Source organism: Leptinotarsa decemlineata, unplaced genomic scaffold, assembly GCF_025532065.1.
Source record: "Leptinotarsa decemlineata unplaced genomic scaffold, Ldec_3_MD MMD2_tig00026314_RagTag_RagTag, whole genome shotgun sequence".
In the NCBI taxonomy this organism is placed as follows: domain Eukaryota; kingdom Metazoa; phylum Arthropoda; class Insecta; order Coleoptera; family Chrysomelidae; genus Leptinotarsa; species Leptinotarsa decemlineata.
This window is the reverse complement of record NW_027412684.1, coordinates 207,165-224,186: the sequence shown is the minus strand read 5'-3', so window position 1 is coordinate 224,186 and position 17,022 is coordinate 207,165. Positions and strand designations below refer to the sequence as shown.

Here is a 17,022-nt window from a genome sequence, read left to right as displayed (position 1 = left end):
AAAACTTACGCACTTTCGCGCAGATAGACTGGTGATTCATTGTGTTTCGCGAAGCGGACAGTACCGGACGACGGAAATATAAACTGATTGACCTTTCTCGCGAAAAATAGACTCGTGAAAATAAATAAGTGTTTCGGACTCCATTAAATAAGTGGACATATTCAGTTTTGAGTAAAATAGACAGTATAAGATAAAATGTGTTCAAGGAAAGTGCGCCTAGTGGACTTGAAAGTTGCCGAATTGAAGCAAGAATTGGAGGAGAGAGAACTGGATTCTTCCGGAAAAAAATCAGTACTCCACATGAGACTATGGGACAACTTGATTGAATCAGGAGAAGATCCCGAAACATATTTATTCGAAGTTTCTGGGGGTGATTGGAGCTTTGTAGTGTGGCAAGTCTACTCGGAGAAAGGATAGGAACCATAGAGACAGAGATAGACAAAATCAGAGAGGAAATCAAAGGGGAGATCAAAGATGAAATCGGAGCAGAAATGAAGAAAATGGAAAAACAGTTAGGCAATGAAATCAAAGGCGAATTCGAGGCAGAAATCAGCAATATGAAAAAACAATTAGCAAGTTGCAAAACCAAATTGTTAATTCTGCCCACCCCACAGAAACGGTTACTGAAAACTCAATTCCGGAACTGAAAGATGTCAAACTCAGTTCTGAACCAGGAAAGCTTTCCATGAAGCCGCCCCAGTTCGACGGAAAAACTCCTTGGGCAAATTACCGCCGACAATTTGAAGCTGCGGCCAGAGCGAATGGATGGAATGCAGGAGAAAAGGCGGTAGCATTAACATTGGCGTTGCGTGGAGAAGCAACGAATATCCTGCAAACCCTCACGGCCCAGGAACAGAAAGACTATGACCAACTTGTAAAGCATCTTGAGCTGCGGTATGGACAGGCCCACCTTTACCATTCACATCTCAAGAACCGCTGCCAGAAATCAGGAGAATCCCTACAGGAGTTTGAAGTCGACATAGCTCGATTGGTCCGTCTGGCGTATCCTGCTACACCCGAAAATGTAATGAAGCGGTTAGCAGTTCAGGCATTCTTGGATGGACTTCGCGACCAAGAAACGAAGCAGGCCTTGACGCTAGCTCGTCCCAAACATCTTGTGGCAAGAGCTCTGGAGTTTGAGGCTATAAAACAATCCTGCAAAGGCCAGAGCAAAGTTCAAACTATGGAGGAAGATGGGCAGGGTTCTGCTGATATTGAGGCCACTATTAGAAAGGCGATAAAAGGAGTTTTGTCTGAAAGAAAACAAATAAGATGCCTGAACCGTGGGAAAATTGGGCATGTGCGTAGCAAATGTCCAAGCATTCAAAAAACCAACACCAAATCAAAAAAACTAGAGAGGTTCCATGAGAAGGTGCAATCGTCAGCCGTTATCCAGCAAGCCCCCGTAATAAACGCAGATGCCCTGTCACGGAGACCATGCCCCGATGACTGCTCACATTGCCGACGAGCAGAAGAGAAGGAAGCAGCCATTTGTCGAACTAGAGCTGTAGATGACAACTGGGAGGATAATGAGATCAGGGAAGACCAAGAGAAAGACCCAGATCTTGGTTTAGTCATCGACTGGAAGAAAAGTAATCAAAGACCAACGTGGCAGACGGTAGCAGGTTATTCGCCAGCGGTTAAGTCCTACTGGGCACAATGGAACTCCCTTACCTTGGAAAACGGGGTTCTGAAGCGGGTGTTGGAGTCTGAAGACGGTGCAGAAGAAAGGCACCAGACAGTGGTACCCAGGAGGAGACGGCGGGAGATGCTCAAAGAAATCCATGATGGAGTCACTGGAGGACATCTGGGAGTAACGAAGACCCTCCAGAAAGTAAGACAACGGTTTTACTGGGTTAATTGTCAAGCCGACGTCAAGGACTGGTGCAGAAAGTGTACTGTATGCGCTGCCAGTAACGGACCTAGGATACGACCGAAAGCTCCAATGCGCCAGTACAACGTGGGTAGTCCTTTCGAGAGAATCGCCATCGATATCGCCGGCCCGTACCCAGAGTCCCACCATGGGAATAAATACATCCTGGTAGCCATGGACTACTTCAGCAAGTGGGCAGAAGCCTATGCCCTGCCCAACCAGGAAGCCTTTACCGTCGCTGACTTCCTGGTAAAGGAATGGATATGTCGATTCGGTGTCCCATTGGAGCTGCATTCGGACCAGGGCAGAAATTTTGAGTCCAACATGTTCCAAGAAATTTGTAAACTGTTGGACATTCGAAAGACCAGAACCACAGCCTTACATCCACAGTCCGATGGAATGGTGGAACGAATGAATAGGACTATAAACCGCCACTTGTCTAAGGTAGTCTCTGACCATCAAAGAGACTGGGACCAATACCTCCACCTGTTCCTGCTGGCTTATCGTTCGGCAGTGCACGAGTCAACCGGCCAAACCCCTGCCTGGGACGAGAGCTGCGGCTTCCTTGCGACCTAAAATTTGGGATGCCTCCAGAACAAGACACTGCGGGGGAAGACTATGTCAGCAAGCTTCGGCAGAGAATGGACGACATTCATGAACGAGTCCGTCTGAACATCCGGAGTGCCAGCGATAGGATGAAGGAGGCCTATGACATCAAGGCGAATGCTGGAGGATTCGAAATCGGCGACCTAGTTTGGCTGTACAATCCTAAGCGCCGCCGTGGTTTATCACCGAAGTTGCGGAACTCGTGGGAAGGTCCGTACAAAATCATGAAAAATATTAATGACCTCGTCTACCGAATCCATAAGCCACCTCGAGGAAAGCCTAGGGTCGTCCATTTTAATAGACTGGCTCCTTATGCTGGAAATCACGACCAAGTTCGCGCCCTCAGACCACCAGAGGATGAAATGACGTTCCAGCATTTCATGTCTTTATACTCGAACGGACAGAAGGTCGTACATAGGGTAACTCGAGAAGAGCCACGAGACCTTTTCAAGGTTCCAGTTGATTACGCCCTAGCGCACTGCGTGGCAGAGGATCTCCAAATGTCCAAGGGCATCGCTGTGGTATTCAACAAGAAATTCGGTCAGCTTCAAACGTTACGAGAACAGAATCCAGAAGTCGGAGGAGTGCTACAGTTGAAGAAGGGTCAGAGAAACATCTTCTACTTGGTGACCAAAAAGCATTCTCGAGACAAACCATCCTATGAAGATGTCTGGAGGAGTCTTACTTGACTGAAGGAGACGATGCTCGACCAAAATCTCGTGGAGTTGGCGATCCCGAAATTAGCCTCTGGGCTCGACAGGCTGGACTGGAGAATTGTGAGAAGCATGTTGGAAACGATCTTCAGATCCAGCGGCATCCAGATTCTGGTGTGTGGTAACCATCTTCCACGACCGAGCATAAAGACTGTGGAGTGTTACTTCCATCGAACTTCACAGTGCAAATATGGAGAGTTCTGCAGGTATCGACACACGCCAAGGATGACATTTCGGGGCGAAACGTCTTTAAGAAGGGGGCAATGTAATGAATCTGAAGCCGGCCCTGACCGATGCATGACGCATCACGGAATACCGCGAAAGAGCGGGAAGGATGCGGATGAGTCCCAAAATCCGCAGAGGGATCCGGAACGTTCGTTGACAATATAAAAACGTCGCTCTTCGTCCCGAAGGGGAGTCTGAACCAAGAAAGCGAATCGAGCGGTTAACAAACGGTGAAGATAAATTAAGCGTTAGTTACTGAGTGGTGTAAATAAATTAGTTGTGATATTGAAGTATTGTTAAAATAAATTTGTTTAAGACAGTTAATTCTTTAATTCGTTACAATATCTTCTGTGTATCAGAAGATTGGTGTGAGGAAGGGGAGATAGACATAATCAATCTGAATAACTACTTCTTTGCTAGCACCTATCGCCGAAGCGAAAGTCGAGGAGAAGGAACAACTATATATAAGAAAACTTGTTCATCTAATGAATACAGTCACTGGCCTTAAAAACCTAAAAACTGAAAATGAATTTGATTAACCTTCTTGTGAATTTGAAATTTAATAATCTATATGTATATGACTTTGTGTTTACATGTCGCTAACTAGTAGCTTGGGATTTTTCATTGAATTGCGAAGGCTTCATAAAGACTCAAATTGTGAAGGTATACTCATTAAATATATGCAAAAAAGAAATACATAGATTTGGAGACATCCAAAAGGGCGTTCAGGAAGAATAGGCAAAGAATTTGGAATATTTGGACAAGATCAAATGGACTGTAAACCCATTCCAACAATACGAGTCACCGGGACCAGATGGCAATAATCCAGCGATGCTGCTGTAGAACCCGAACATTCACTTCAAAATGTGTGTATAATTCACAGAGAACGTTTGGCTCTGGGATACATACCCAAAACATGGACACTATTTAGGATCACTTTCATTAGGAAACTTGGAAAATTGGACAGGATTTGGCGGGGGCCTTGAGGCCAGTCAGTTTCATGTCATTTGCATTGAAATGATTGGAAAAACTACTTGACAGACACAGAAGGAAAAAAGCTTTCGTTAACAGACTACTATCGAGACCAATATGTTTACAGTATGTCAACAGGAACGGATTTATGCTGGATCACGAAAGAAGCACAATATGCTCACAAAAACAAGGAAATACTTTCAGCTGATTTCTCGCATATTAAGGGTCATTTGTTATACGTCCCTAGAATCAATCATCAAGGCGTATATGGGAAGAAGATTCGAGGACACAAACTGCAGGTGGATTGAGTGTATGTTTGGAGAAAGAATGGTGTATTTACGATCATTCGAAACCATACAACTACGCACAAATTTGTATCAATTGAACACTGAAATTTAGATTGAATATTCAATGGGACTTCAGATAAATGATTTTTACACAAGTATCCCTCTATAGATACTCCCAATCCCCAATATACCATAGGGTTTGAAATGAAACGCCAGTATAAGTCTGAACGATTTAAAGAGTTTCGATCAAAATGATGAACTGAACTGAGTTATATACCTATAGTCATTACCTTCAACGTTGTGATAATTCACAAACCAAACCAAACCAAAAATTTGTATTAAGAAATACAGATTTTTATTTGGTTTGGTTAGGTTAGTTTAGGTTAGGTTAGGTTAGGTTGAGTATAGATATATAATCTCAATAATAATATTATTATATTATTGAACTACAACAACATTTAACAGACGGAATTCGGGAGATCTGGGATAGGAAACAATTATTCTTTCAGATTAGATCGGGACTGCGTGATCTCACGTGGTTGCGCACAATAAATGCAATTAGTACAATGGATAATCTGCACAATTATTTGAATAGTATTGCAAGTCGCGTAGCAATTTTGTAGTAAGTTAGAGCAATAAAAGGAATAAAATGTATCGATATATATATTCGGACAAAAAGGCTTATTATATAGGGTTTCCATGATTTTTCTCACTGCGTATATGTTATACAATTGCAATATTTTCAGAAGTATCATAGATATGATGGAATGATATTCAACATATCATTTCGAACGTGAAAGTTTATTTTTTTTTTTCAATGTGGAAGTGACTTTTTCGAACGAATTAGGCTCTCAAATCACAACATACACAGTGGATGTAGAAAGTCACTCTTACCTAACTTTCGAACGAAATTAGAATTCAGGATCAGACGAAATATGAGTGAAAAACCAGCATTTTTTTGAGACTCTGAAGTAGATTCGCTTATTTCTACTGAAAACACGTGTAACTGAGGATAAAACATCAACCTTGGATAAACATGTGAAAAACGTAATCAAAATATCGGTGGTTCATGATCCTGAAATGGCTAGAAAATCACAATTCACTTCATAAAGTGATGAAACTGAGGTTAGTTTATATTCTGATCTATCTTCAAACTAATCACTGCTATTCGGTACATTTCACCTAAATAAAATGAAAAAAGTTACAAAATTCATGCTTGCGATTTTTTATATTCTGCATACCTGATGGATTTCAAAAAATTTGTTGTTCAAATTACACTTCGTTTTGAGATTCTCACTGGACGGTTAACAGATCATGAAACGTAATTTGCTCAACAATAACTTTCTCAAGCGTTTTCATTCAATGTGTATACAGATATACGAACGTGTCTGACACGTGTGCGGTTTTGTGAACTGTCAAGTAAAAATCCCACAATGAAGTGTTACTTGAATAGGTTATGGATTTACACCAAGTGAAGGCCAATTTCATTACATAGAATTCATTGTAGCAAATCGAATTGAATATTTCATAACTTCTATTTATTTGTATTCGCTGCTGAAAAGCTAGTGTAACTTTCATTCAATGAACATAAAAGATGATTTTTTTCCGTTTAACTCATCATTTCTGAATTTGAATGGTGTTTTTCATTTTTTGTTGTTTCACATTATTCAAACGAAATGTAATTCTTACTGACTCACTTATTTCATCATTTCCATCCAATCGAAATCGCAGTTGATCAACCCAGATACTTGAAATACTTTATTTCATATTTTAGTAGTGTCTTTCAAATTATTCATACCAGAATATTACACCATTCGTTAGTTTTACTCGCTAGTAACGCACTACAGTTTAGCCTAATAAATGTTCAAAATATTCACCCTCCACGCACTGACAAAAAAGATGCTGATTTAAAAATGCTTATGACTCAGAATGGCGAAGTCTATTTGCCTTTGATCCGGAAGATAAAACAGGTTCCTTTTTACGTCCACACTGTATAATGATAATTTCATTCCTAAGAGTGAGAGTACTGCTATATTTGTTCCCCAAATGATAATTAGCCATATTATGATGATGAAAATATTGCAAAATACAACAACAAACAAAATTGCCTTATGAAAAATATTTGTGACAAAAATGTAACTATATCACAGTTGATTTGACAATTCATTGTTGATACAAATCATGATATTATAAAACAACAATAAAAATTCAAAATCAATTGGCGCCCTGAGGCGACTTTATTGATTCCAGTGGCGCATTTGCTTTTTCAGCTGCAGGAAAACCCGGAAAAACCTGCAGCACCACATCATCTGAAGATCTTGTATAATTAATTTTGACACACATTTGGCATTGAATATTAGGAGCAAGAACTGAAAAGAGTAGATTTCGAGTAAATATTCATAGAGTTCAGAAAACTCTAGAGAAATTTCTTATTAGTCAGTGGGCTATGTTTGAAGACCGACAGTAAAAAAATCTGAATTCTTTCAGAGTATTTCATTTCTCTTCCTAAGTTGGAGCGAACAACAAAATGTCACTCCATATAGTGGACGAGGTATTAACCAACTACATATCCAAAATTTGCCCGATTCCTCTGAATAAGGAAGAAAAACTTTCTTATTAGTCAGTGGGATATGCTCGAAGACTGGTAGTGAACAAATCTAAAGAAATGAACTTCAAACGTTCAAGCCAGTCTCAGATATACCAAACAACTACTCATCTGGCTAATACAACGAAGTGCTTTGGAATATATGCGACCGTTGTCAGTGCAGGAATCTTCACAGAACATTTCCTGCATATGAAATTGACAATACAATTGAAAGAGTCGACCTTCAATTTTGGAACGGACACACTTGCAGACCGGTTTTGGGCTAATTAGCCACTCGTACGTGCAAGACAGTGCCCTGTCGCCGGTCGGATTTAATCCAATGCCTTTCGTGATATAAGCCAGGGGAGAAGTTGTTTTCTGATAGGCGTCAGTCCATTCAACCTAGTGTGTAGGTATACTCGAGACTGTCTTGAACGTTTGAAGTTCATTTCTTTAGATTTGTTTACTGCCAGTTTTCAAGCATAGCCCACTGACTAATGAAAAAGTTATTCTTCCTCATTCGGAGGAATCGGGTAAATTTCGGATATGCAGTTGGTTAGTACCTCGTCCACTAGATGGAGTGACATTTTGTAGTTCGCTCCAACTCAGGAAAAGGAATAAAATACTCTGAAAAAATTCCGATTTCCAATTATAGAGTATCATTGACTTTAGGTCGATGATGGCCACTATCTTGCACTGACGAGTGGCCAATGTGCCTGAAACCGGTATGCAATTGTGCCCGTTCCAAAATTGAAGGTCGACTCTTTCAGATGTATTGCCAATTGTATATACAGAAAATTTTCTGCGAAGATTCCTGCACTGCCGCCGGTCGGATATAATCCAACGCCCTTCGTGGTATTAGCCAGGGGAGTAGTTGTTTTCTGATAGGCGTCAGTCCATTCAACCTACTGTGTAGGTATATCCGAGAGTGGCTTGAACATTTAAAGTTCATTTCTTTAGATCTAGAGAACTTGTTACAAATATAGTTTTTTCAATTTTTTTCTGACAATCCTAATATATGTTGTTTGTCAATATTATCACATACGAGTATGTGCAGTACAGAGACATGTTTTCATGCTCAATGGGATTGCTCATCACTATAGTCGTCCTCTCAAGAAGTTCCTAGAATTCAAGTTTTCAATAATATCAATTCTTGAATTCCATTTATGGTCAATTAGTGCAAATCAAAGACTTGGGGAATATATCACGAATTCAATTCAATCATAATCCCGTATGAATGAGAAATCAACACAATTCGTTGAGAAAGAAGTTTGTTTGTCACTCCAACCATTTATACAGAAAGATAGTCCATGAAAATGAATTTTATTCGAATAATAACCCCTAAACAATCAGTGCTAGTGTCAAGTTACTTGCCTCAGTTACTAAGGCGATTTTCTCTTCTGGTCAAAAGTATCTACCCAGCGTAAGATGTTGAACAGTGAGGGTCAAAATCCTCCTTCAAACTGTTTTCCTTTGAAACGAAATTGTGTTTTCGATTCCTCATATCATCTTCTGAGTGGAAGTTTTCAAATTATCACCCTGCATGTAAGGTTATACTATAAAGTCAATATCGAATAGGTCCTAACGTAATAATTAATTTCGTGCAGAAACACTCACCCAAAAGTTCCTTGTCCAATTTTGGTAATGATCTCATATTTACTGACTGGATGGCAATACGGAAAATTGAAGTTTTGTACATATTTTATCTTTTGTTCAAATTCATCGAAGAGAGTTTCATCTGAATATTCTCCACAACCACATAACATAATTATTAATTTCAGGTTAATTCAATTGAAATAAAATTTCTGTAATGAAACTACTCACTTGAAACTGTGAGCAAGCCAGTTCGTTCTATGATACAAACTTATTCAGAAAAATACACTGTTGAAAAAGAACTGGTTGGAAACATTAATATATGACATAAAATTCTACTCTCACTGAACTTTTCGTCTCCGATTCATGGAAGTCATGACTTTTGATACGCCCATGTTATTGATTTCAATTCAATTTGCTGATTGAGACCCTTATTTTTGAATGCCTTCAATTTTTCACTTCCATTGTCATATAAGTACTTTTATGGCAGCATCATTCACGGTTCACAATACATATATTTATCTCACAAAAAATCTTTTTTTATGTTCAACGCCAAAATGTATTAGTCTGGTCCGATAGGTCATTTTTTCACGAACTCCAGTTTGTGGAAATCAATCAAACCAAACCCATACCAAAACCATAAGTATTAGATTGCAGAATCATTTTTCTTTCGAGGGCAAAACACAAGCACTGGAAAATCTTTAAGGCGCCTTCAGAGCGGTGCCTGTGTGAAAGTACCGATTCACATTGGATTTGAATCGCTGGAGATTGAATTCATTTGGAAAAACGTTCTCAGGAAGTTCATTCCACATAAACGCAGTTCACCAGATGAGAGGGTTCTGAGGTGTATTGAGTTGAACCTCAAAATGATGAGCAGCCACAGTCCGTCGCGTATTTCTAATATGTACCGCTCTCGGTGGAGTCAAATGTGCCAAGTCACTTGAACACTTCCTTAGAAGTATCTTTAAAAGAGAAACAAATCTCCAACCTTTCTTCGATGTTCCAGGCTATCAAGGTTGCACGTGATATTTGCGTCTCCAATCAGGCGGATGGCTCTGAATGGAATCCAGCAACTTCAGGGTATGTTTGGGGGTAGGGCTCCATGCATGAGAACAATACTACAAAAAGGGCTGATCTTATTGTAAAATGGATATCCTGAAAACTTCTCTACTTTCGAATACAATTTGCTAGAAATGCGAATCTGACGGAGAATTCGCACCAGTATTCTACAAGCTCTTCAACTTCTCTTAGAAAAGACTTGTATTAGGACTGTTCAAGTTCAACTATACCAAAAAAAAAGAAGAATATTTCGAACAAATGATCAGTTGCTTCACTATCAGCTGTATCGATGAATAATCACGAAGAAAGCTATTAGTTATAGTATTTATTGTTATCAAGATAAGCGACTTTGGAAATATGTGTTTGTGAAAAGCTTGTGTTACGTCATAAGACATTTGAGATTATCACTACAATGCCTGAACTACCTGAACTGGTATAATTCGAAGCATTCAAAATGTTCGGAGTTCAATTGAATATGTTCGGAGTTCAAATGAAGATGTCAAGTGGAGCAAGATTCAATTGAGGCAAGCTCTAGTAATTTACCAAAGTTAGATTTATTCATGGTTATCGAATACTTCTCTAAGGACTCCATTGATAGTGAAATGAAGCAAGTTCAGAGATGATTTATGAGAATGAATAACAAAAATATTGATATTATATAATATAAATATGTTGATGGATGTAGCCATTTCTCCGTGGTAGGAGATCATCATGAAAATGAGAAATAAAACTTTCTGTCTTTTTTGGTTTCAGAATTAATGTTGAAGAAATCACAAATTTGATGATTGTGTCTTTGAGAGACACATAAGTACAAAGAACATGAAAGTTTCGAATGAAATTAGCAACATTGGTCTCTGTAAATGTTTCCTCACAGTAGGACCAAGCGATTTTTACCAAATAATAACTATTTTTCTGGCATATACTATGATGGATTTTAAATGATATCTGACAAGCATTCATACAAGTTTTCTCTCAATAAAAATTCTTGCAAATGCTATAGAATGATTTTGGAGAACTATTCAACGTGAGTGCAGGATAGATATAACCAAGTTAACAGGGTTCAGAACTACACTCATTTACGACTTCATACCGCATTTCTGCAAATTTCGTTGAGAAAAATCGGTAGAATTTCCTCTGTGAGAAAACTTGTATATCCCTAGGCTGCTAGGGGACTGAGGGTGGCTGTCACCGACACGCGACACCCTGAGGTCACCCTGAGTCAGAGTCAAGCAGACCTGATCCAGGAGGGACTTGTCCGCGAATTGGACAATACTCCCTCTGGTAGCCTCGAAAATCTGCAATTCAAAAAGACTTCATTCGGCGCAGGGGTCCTATGAATAACCTGCGCGAATGAAGGGACAAAAGAATGGGTCAGAGGAAGCAATGGAAACTTGGGAAATCTTTGGGGGGGTGGTACTTGACTGTGGTTGAGGCTAACGAACTCCCTAAGAGAACAAGGGTCCTAGCCTTCATTCCGGGCCAAAAAGACGAGGAGGCTACAGTTAGGACACGCCTCAGTAAGCAGAATCCTGCCCTGGTAGTGGAAAACTGAATCCTCCTGAGCAGAAAAGTGGAAGAGGAAGGACAAATCCTGGCCTACTCCACGAATGAAAGTTCCTTCAGGACCTTGGAGGGGAACATGTTTAAAGCATTTTACAAGCTGGGCATGGTCACCTTCAAGGTCCTGAAGGGTCTTAACAGCAATGTTCAGAGTGATACAAATAAACCTGCAACACAGTAAGGGGGCCTCGGCTGTCCTTACCAAAGTGATGGGGGGGTTTGATATTGCTCTCATACAAGAACCCTGGGTGTACAGGGAAAAAATAATGGGATTGGGGGGCATCAGAGGGGAGTTAATTTATAACAGAACCTCAGAGACCCCAAGAACATGCATAATTATCGGTAAAGGAATAAATATACTCCCTTTGAGTAATTTGTGTTCCAGAGACTTGACGGCAGTCAAAATAAAGACGGCTGGCGGGGGCGGACCTGAGGAAATCGTCATTGGATCAGCATACCTCCCTTACGACAGTCCGGAACCACCACCAACCAGGGAAGTGGAGGAGTTGGTTAGGGCCTGCCAAGCAGAGGGACTACAACTTATAATTGGCTGTAATGCCAATGCACACCACTTGACCTGGGGAAGCACAAACACCAATGAAAGAGGTGAGCACTTACTACAGTTTATTATGGCAAATAACTTGGACATTTTGAACATAGGCAATAAACCTACTTTCGTAAATGCGAGACGTAGTGAAGTGATAGACGTAACGATAGAACCTACATTTGTAAGTAACTACGTTCGGAAATGGAATGTGTCCGATGAGGAAAGTTGTTCAGACCATCGACACATGAACTTTGAAATCGGAAGGATTCAGACCTCGATCCTAACATATCAAAATCCCCGGAAAACAAACTGGGGAGCCTATACGGTGGACCTGTAAACCTGTTTAGACCGCATGGATTTTGACATCAGAAATTCCATTGACCTAGAGTTGGCAACAGATCGATTACAGGGAGCTATCATCTCTACGTACAACGAACATTGTCCCATAGTAAATCAGAGATCAAACAGGAATGTGCCCTGGTGGAATAAAAATCTGGCAAGGATGAGACAAGAAACTAGAAAAGCCTTCAACATCAGGTTCATGGGACCAATACAGAAGGGCCCTAACTGAATATATCAAAGTCCTGAGAAAATCCAAGAGAGATACGTGGAGAAGGCGATGTGAGGAGGTCGAACAGACCCAAGCATGTGCCAGGCTCTACAAAATACTCTCGAAGGAACCTCAGGTCTCAATGAATAATTTGAAAACAAATACGAGGGAGTATACAAAAACCGGAGAAGAGACTATCAGAGAGCTTTTCTGGGTACACTTTTCCGGGTCAGAATTTACAAATCTAACCCGGAGTCCTAGGCGAATTCAGAACTGAAGACCCCGAAAAGGGCATCCAGGGAGGAATGGCAAACGACAAAGAAATGGGCTATAAACTCATTTCAACCCTACAAGTCGCCGGGATCGGATGGCATATACCCAGTAATGCTTCAAAAGGGACCGGAAGTACTTTTCAAAAAATTGTGTATTATTCTCAGGGCAAGCTTAGCACTGGGACACATACCAAAAATTTGGATAAGGGCCACCTTCATTCCGAAACCTGGGAAAATCGGACTGGGCTCGGGGAAGGCTTTGAGACCAATTAGTCTCATGTCATTTGCGTTGAAAACGCTAGAAAAACTACTTGACAGGCATATTAGGTACGTAACACTGGCTATGAGACCATTACATCGAGACCAATATGCATACAGGTCAGGTATGTCAACAGAAACGGCTCTATGTCGGGTAACAGAAAAAGTAGAATATACCTACAAAAACAAGGAAGTACTCTCAGCTGCTTTCTTGGACATTGAGGGCGCATTTGATAATACGTCGTTAGAATCAATCATCCAGGCGTCGAAGAGAAGGGATCGACAAGACAAGCTGCAGGTGGATAGACAGGGTAAATACAATAATGTAGTGAAGGGATGCATGCAGCAGGTCCTGAACATCATAACAAGATGGACCAAAGAGGAAGGGCTTAACATAAGCCCATCCAAATCGACCATAGTAGCATTCACCAAGAGAACTAATACGAAGGGTCTCGGACCTCTAAAACTTCGAGGTGAAGAAATACAAGTGTCGGGGGAGGATAAATATCTGGGAGTAATCCTAGACTCCAAACTGACCTGGAACCAACACTTGGACAGGATAAAGAGGAAAGCGGAGGTGGCACTGATGCTCGCCAGACGCACCTATGAAAAAACATGGGGACTAAAACCAGACATGGTATATTGGCTATACACGATGGTGGTTAAACCTATGATAACATACGAATCTCTGGTTTGGTGGCCAAAGATGAAGGAGGCGACCGCCATCAACAAACTAGGCAAGGTGCAAAGACTTGCATGTTTGGAAATGACGGGAGCAATGAGAACTACCACAACAGCTGCATTGGAGAGACTCCTTAATCTACCTCCCTTACACTTTGTGATAATGGGGGAGGTCAGGATGGGCCAATTCAGACTGGAAAACTCACCGAACTACAGAAGATCAGACCAAACAGAAATTTCGAACAAGTGGAGGAGAACATATTGAATATGTGCACGGACCACATGACACCGAAGTACACCTTTAACACAAACTTCACGGCCAAAATCATAAGCCGTGAAGAGTGGAAGACCATTATTCATCCCGAAAACATGTTTGGAAAAAACACCTGGTATACAGATGGATCGAAGACCAAACATGGAACGGGAGCTGGAATATACCGAGCGGATAGAAATCTAAACTACAGCTATCTGCTAGGACTATATACATCCGTATTTCAGGCGGTGTATGCTATCTTGCAGTGTGTAAGGCTTAATAAATTGAGACCTCAAAGAAATGAACGGATCAATATTTTTACAGACAGCAAGAGCGCACTAGGGGCTCTGACAAACCCGAAGGTGACATCAAAACTGGTCTGGAAATGTCAAGAAGAACTAAATGAACTTGCAAACAGGAACAAATTAACTTTGTACTGGGTGCCAGGGCATTCAGGAATCACAGGTAATGATAAAGCTGATGAATGTGCTAGACGCGGATCATCAACTTCAAATATAGGTCCTGAACCAGCTCTGAAGGTATCAAAATCACTGGTATGAAACCAGATTAGGATATGGACCAATAAGAAGCACACAGAGTACTGGACAAAAGTACCTGGCAACAAAAGCAGTAGAACCTTCATTGGGGAACCTTCCGAGAAAAGAAACCGAAGAACTACTTCAATATAGAAGGGATCGGCTCAGAATGATTACAGGGTTACAAACCGGACATTGCCCGCTCAGAGAACACCTGAATAAAATGGGGCTGTACAATGGAGACCTCAGTTGCAGATTATGCAACGAAGGGATAGAAACAGCTCTACACATCTTATGTGAATGTGAGGCACTGAATCACAGGAGGCTGGCAATATATGGACATATGAAATTACGTCCAGAAGAATATGACGAACATCCAACACGGAACCTGTACAAACTAGTACAGGGAACGAGACTGATGGAATGGATGTCATGAGAAGATGGGAGAACAAACGCAATAAGCCCAAGAGGCTGCAGTGTTTCCTGGAGGACTTAGATTAAATGGACAAGTCAGACAGCTCCAAAGGTAAAAAAAATGAAATTCAAAGTTCGTCGTGATACCAGTCAGAGAAGTAGTTTTTTCCTTCAGGCATTTTTGAAATTCTACTGTACATGAGGGTTCAGAGAGATATGGTGGATGTTTCCAATTTCACTCGAGATATTCATTTTCTAAGAAATAAAGTATTGCTTTAGACATGACAAGATTTTTTGAAATATCTTTTTTCTCTGTGATTCATTCGAGTGCCACTCGAATTTACAAAAAAAAAATCTATATGTTGGCATGTTAATATCTTTCAGGAGATCTGATAATTGTCCTTGCGAACCTGACTATATGCAGAATTATTTTATTCCGACAAAGAGTGGAAGAAGGAAATACAGACATATTTTATTGACGATAGCGTGGTCGATGATATAACAGACTATCCTAGAATCAAATACTTTCAATGACATTTGCGAAATATTATAAGATTGCTTTCCATTCCTCATGGTCGTATGTGATGGAGTAGGTCAAAAATCAAAATAGAACGTGAAGAACACCAGTTTGCTCATCTGCGAATAATTATATTTCTTTAACGAAATTGTAAAATTACTGAATATTCTAGTAATTGCACAATTTCACAACATATATGAATTGAAAGACCTGAGAAATAGGCACTGAACAAATACAGTGAGGTTTGCGCAAATATATAAATATTCATAAAGAGAGCACTAGAGCCCACACACAATGCTTTTATGATTCATTACCAGATCCGATCCCATCCGCCATAGGTCACATCAGTGGTGCTGGACTCAATTGTCCTAAGAGGACAAGCTCGAATAAATTAGTACCATGGCATCTCCTATAACGAAGACGCCATCTATGAGATCAACAGAGAACTCAATCTTCAGATATCAAAGGAAAACTAGGCTCCCCAAGGCGATCAGTTGTGGAGCCAAACTTTGACATCGACCGCAGAGGAGATTCGTCCTCTGTCTTTCACTGCAGTTTCACTGCAAGACTATGTAGTTGTAAACTGAAGCTCAAACACAACGCATTCAAGATTCAACACCGTGTCGAACACAATATAACATTCTTTTCGACACGGCCAACCTTACTAACAGTAAGTTGTGACCTTTTATATTGATAATTTGTATGGTGATATACTATACATATAAATTTTATAGTTCTTCCCTGAAGATAATGATAAATTTTATATATATGATGAAATTATGAAACAACAATATATAATATATATATATATATATATATATATATATATATATATATATATATATATATATATATATATATATATATATATATATATATATATATATATATATATATATATATATATATATATATATATATAATTATGAAACAACAAAAATTAATTGGCGCTCCGGGGCGACTTCATTGATTCCAGAACCTGCAGCATTACATCATCTGAAGATCTTGATCTGCCAATGTCCTCTCTTTCATAAAACAAAAGATAGGATGTCTCCAGAGGCTTCAATAAATTCAAGACATCGCCAGAACACTTAGTGACAAATTTTCATAATTTCATGGGCAAATTCTCGATATTTTGCTTCATTTTGTTTCTTAAATCAAATTGATGCGTTTAGTAACATGATTTTGCGAAACGATCTAATTCACTCTCAACAAGATGAAGCTCCAACTACATTGCTTTCTTACATTACATATATTTCCAGACAGATTAGCTGAAGGGGAGCGATATAATGACCACCAAGATCATGCGAATTATCGCCTTTATATTTCTCTTTAATGGCAATCTGAAATTGATTGTTCATGAAACACAACCTCGAGATTTGATAAGATACATTTCTTTTTCTATGTTTTATTGCGAAACACTCGTAACTCAAATGTATTCAGAGTTGTGAGTGATTTTCCTGAAAGTACTGAATAAAAAAAATCGAGTATGTGGTGTTTTTGAAACGGTATCTTAGGAATT

General features: G+C 39.8%; 2 protein-coding genes and 1 pseudogene across 2 annotated transcripts in view; 1 reads left to right on the top strand and 2 right to left on the bottom strand.

The window, feature by feature from the left end:
- Positions 1-9,026, bottom strand: part of LOC141485282 (cyclin-dependent kinase 9-like) — a 332,045-nt pseudogene extending 323,019 nt beyond the window's left edge.
- The window catches only part of LOC141485245 (probable cytochrome P450 6a20), a 123,094-nt gene that overhangs the window by 76,619 nt on the left and 29,453 nt on the right, over positions 1-17,022 (bottom strand). The gene's annotated exons all lie outside the window — the stretch shown is intronic.
- LOC141485281 (uncharacterized) lies at positions 11,682-12,356 on the top strand. The gene has a single exon (XM_074181677.1). It carries the CDS (start codon positions 11,682-11,684, stop codon positions 12,354-12,356), a length of 675 nt encoding a protein of 224 aa, XP_074037778.1.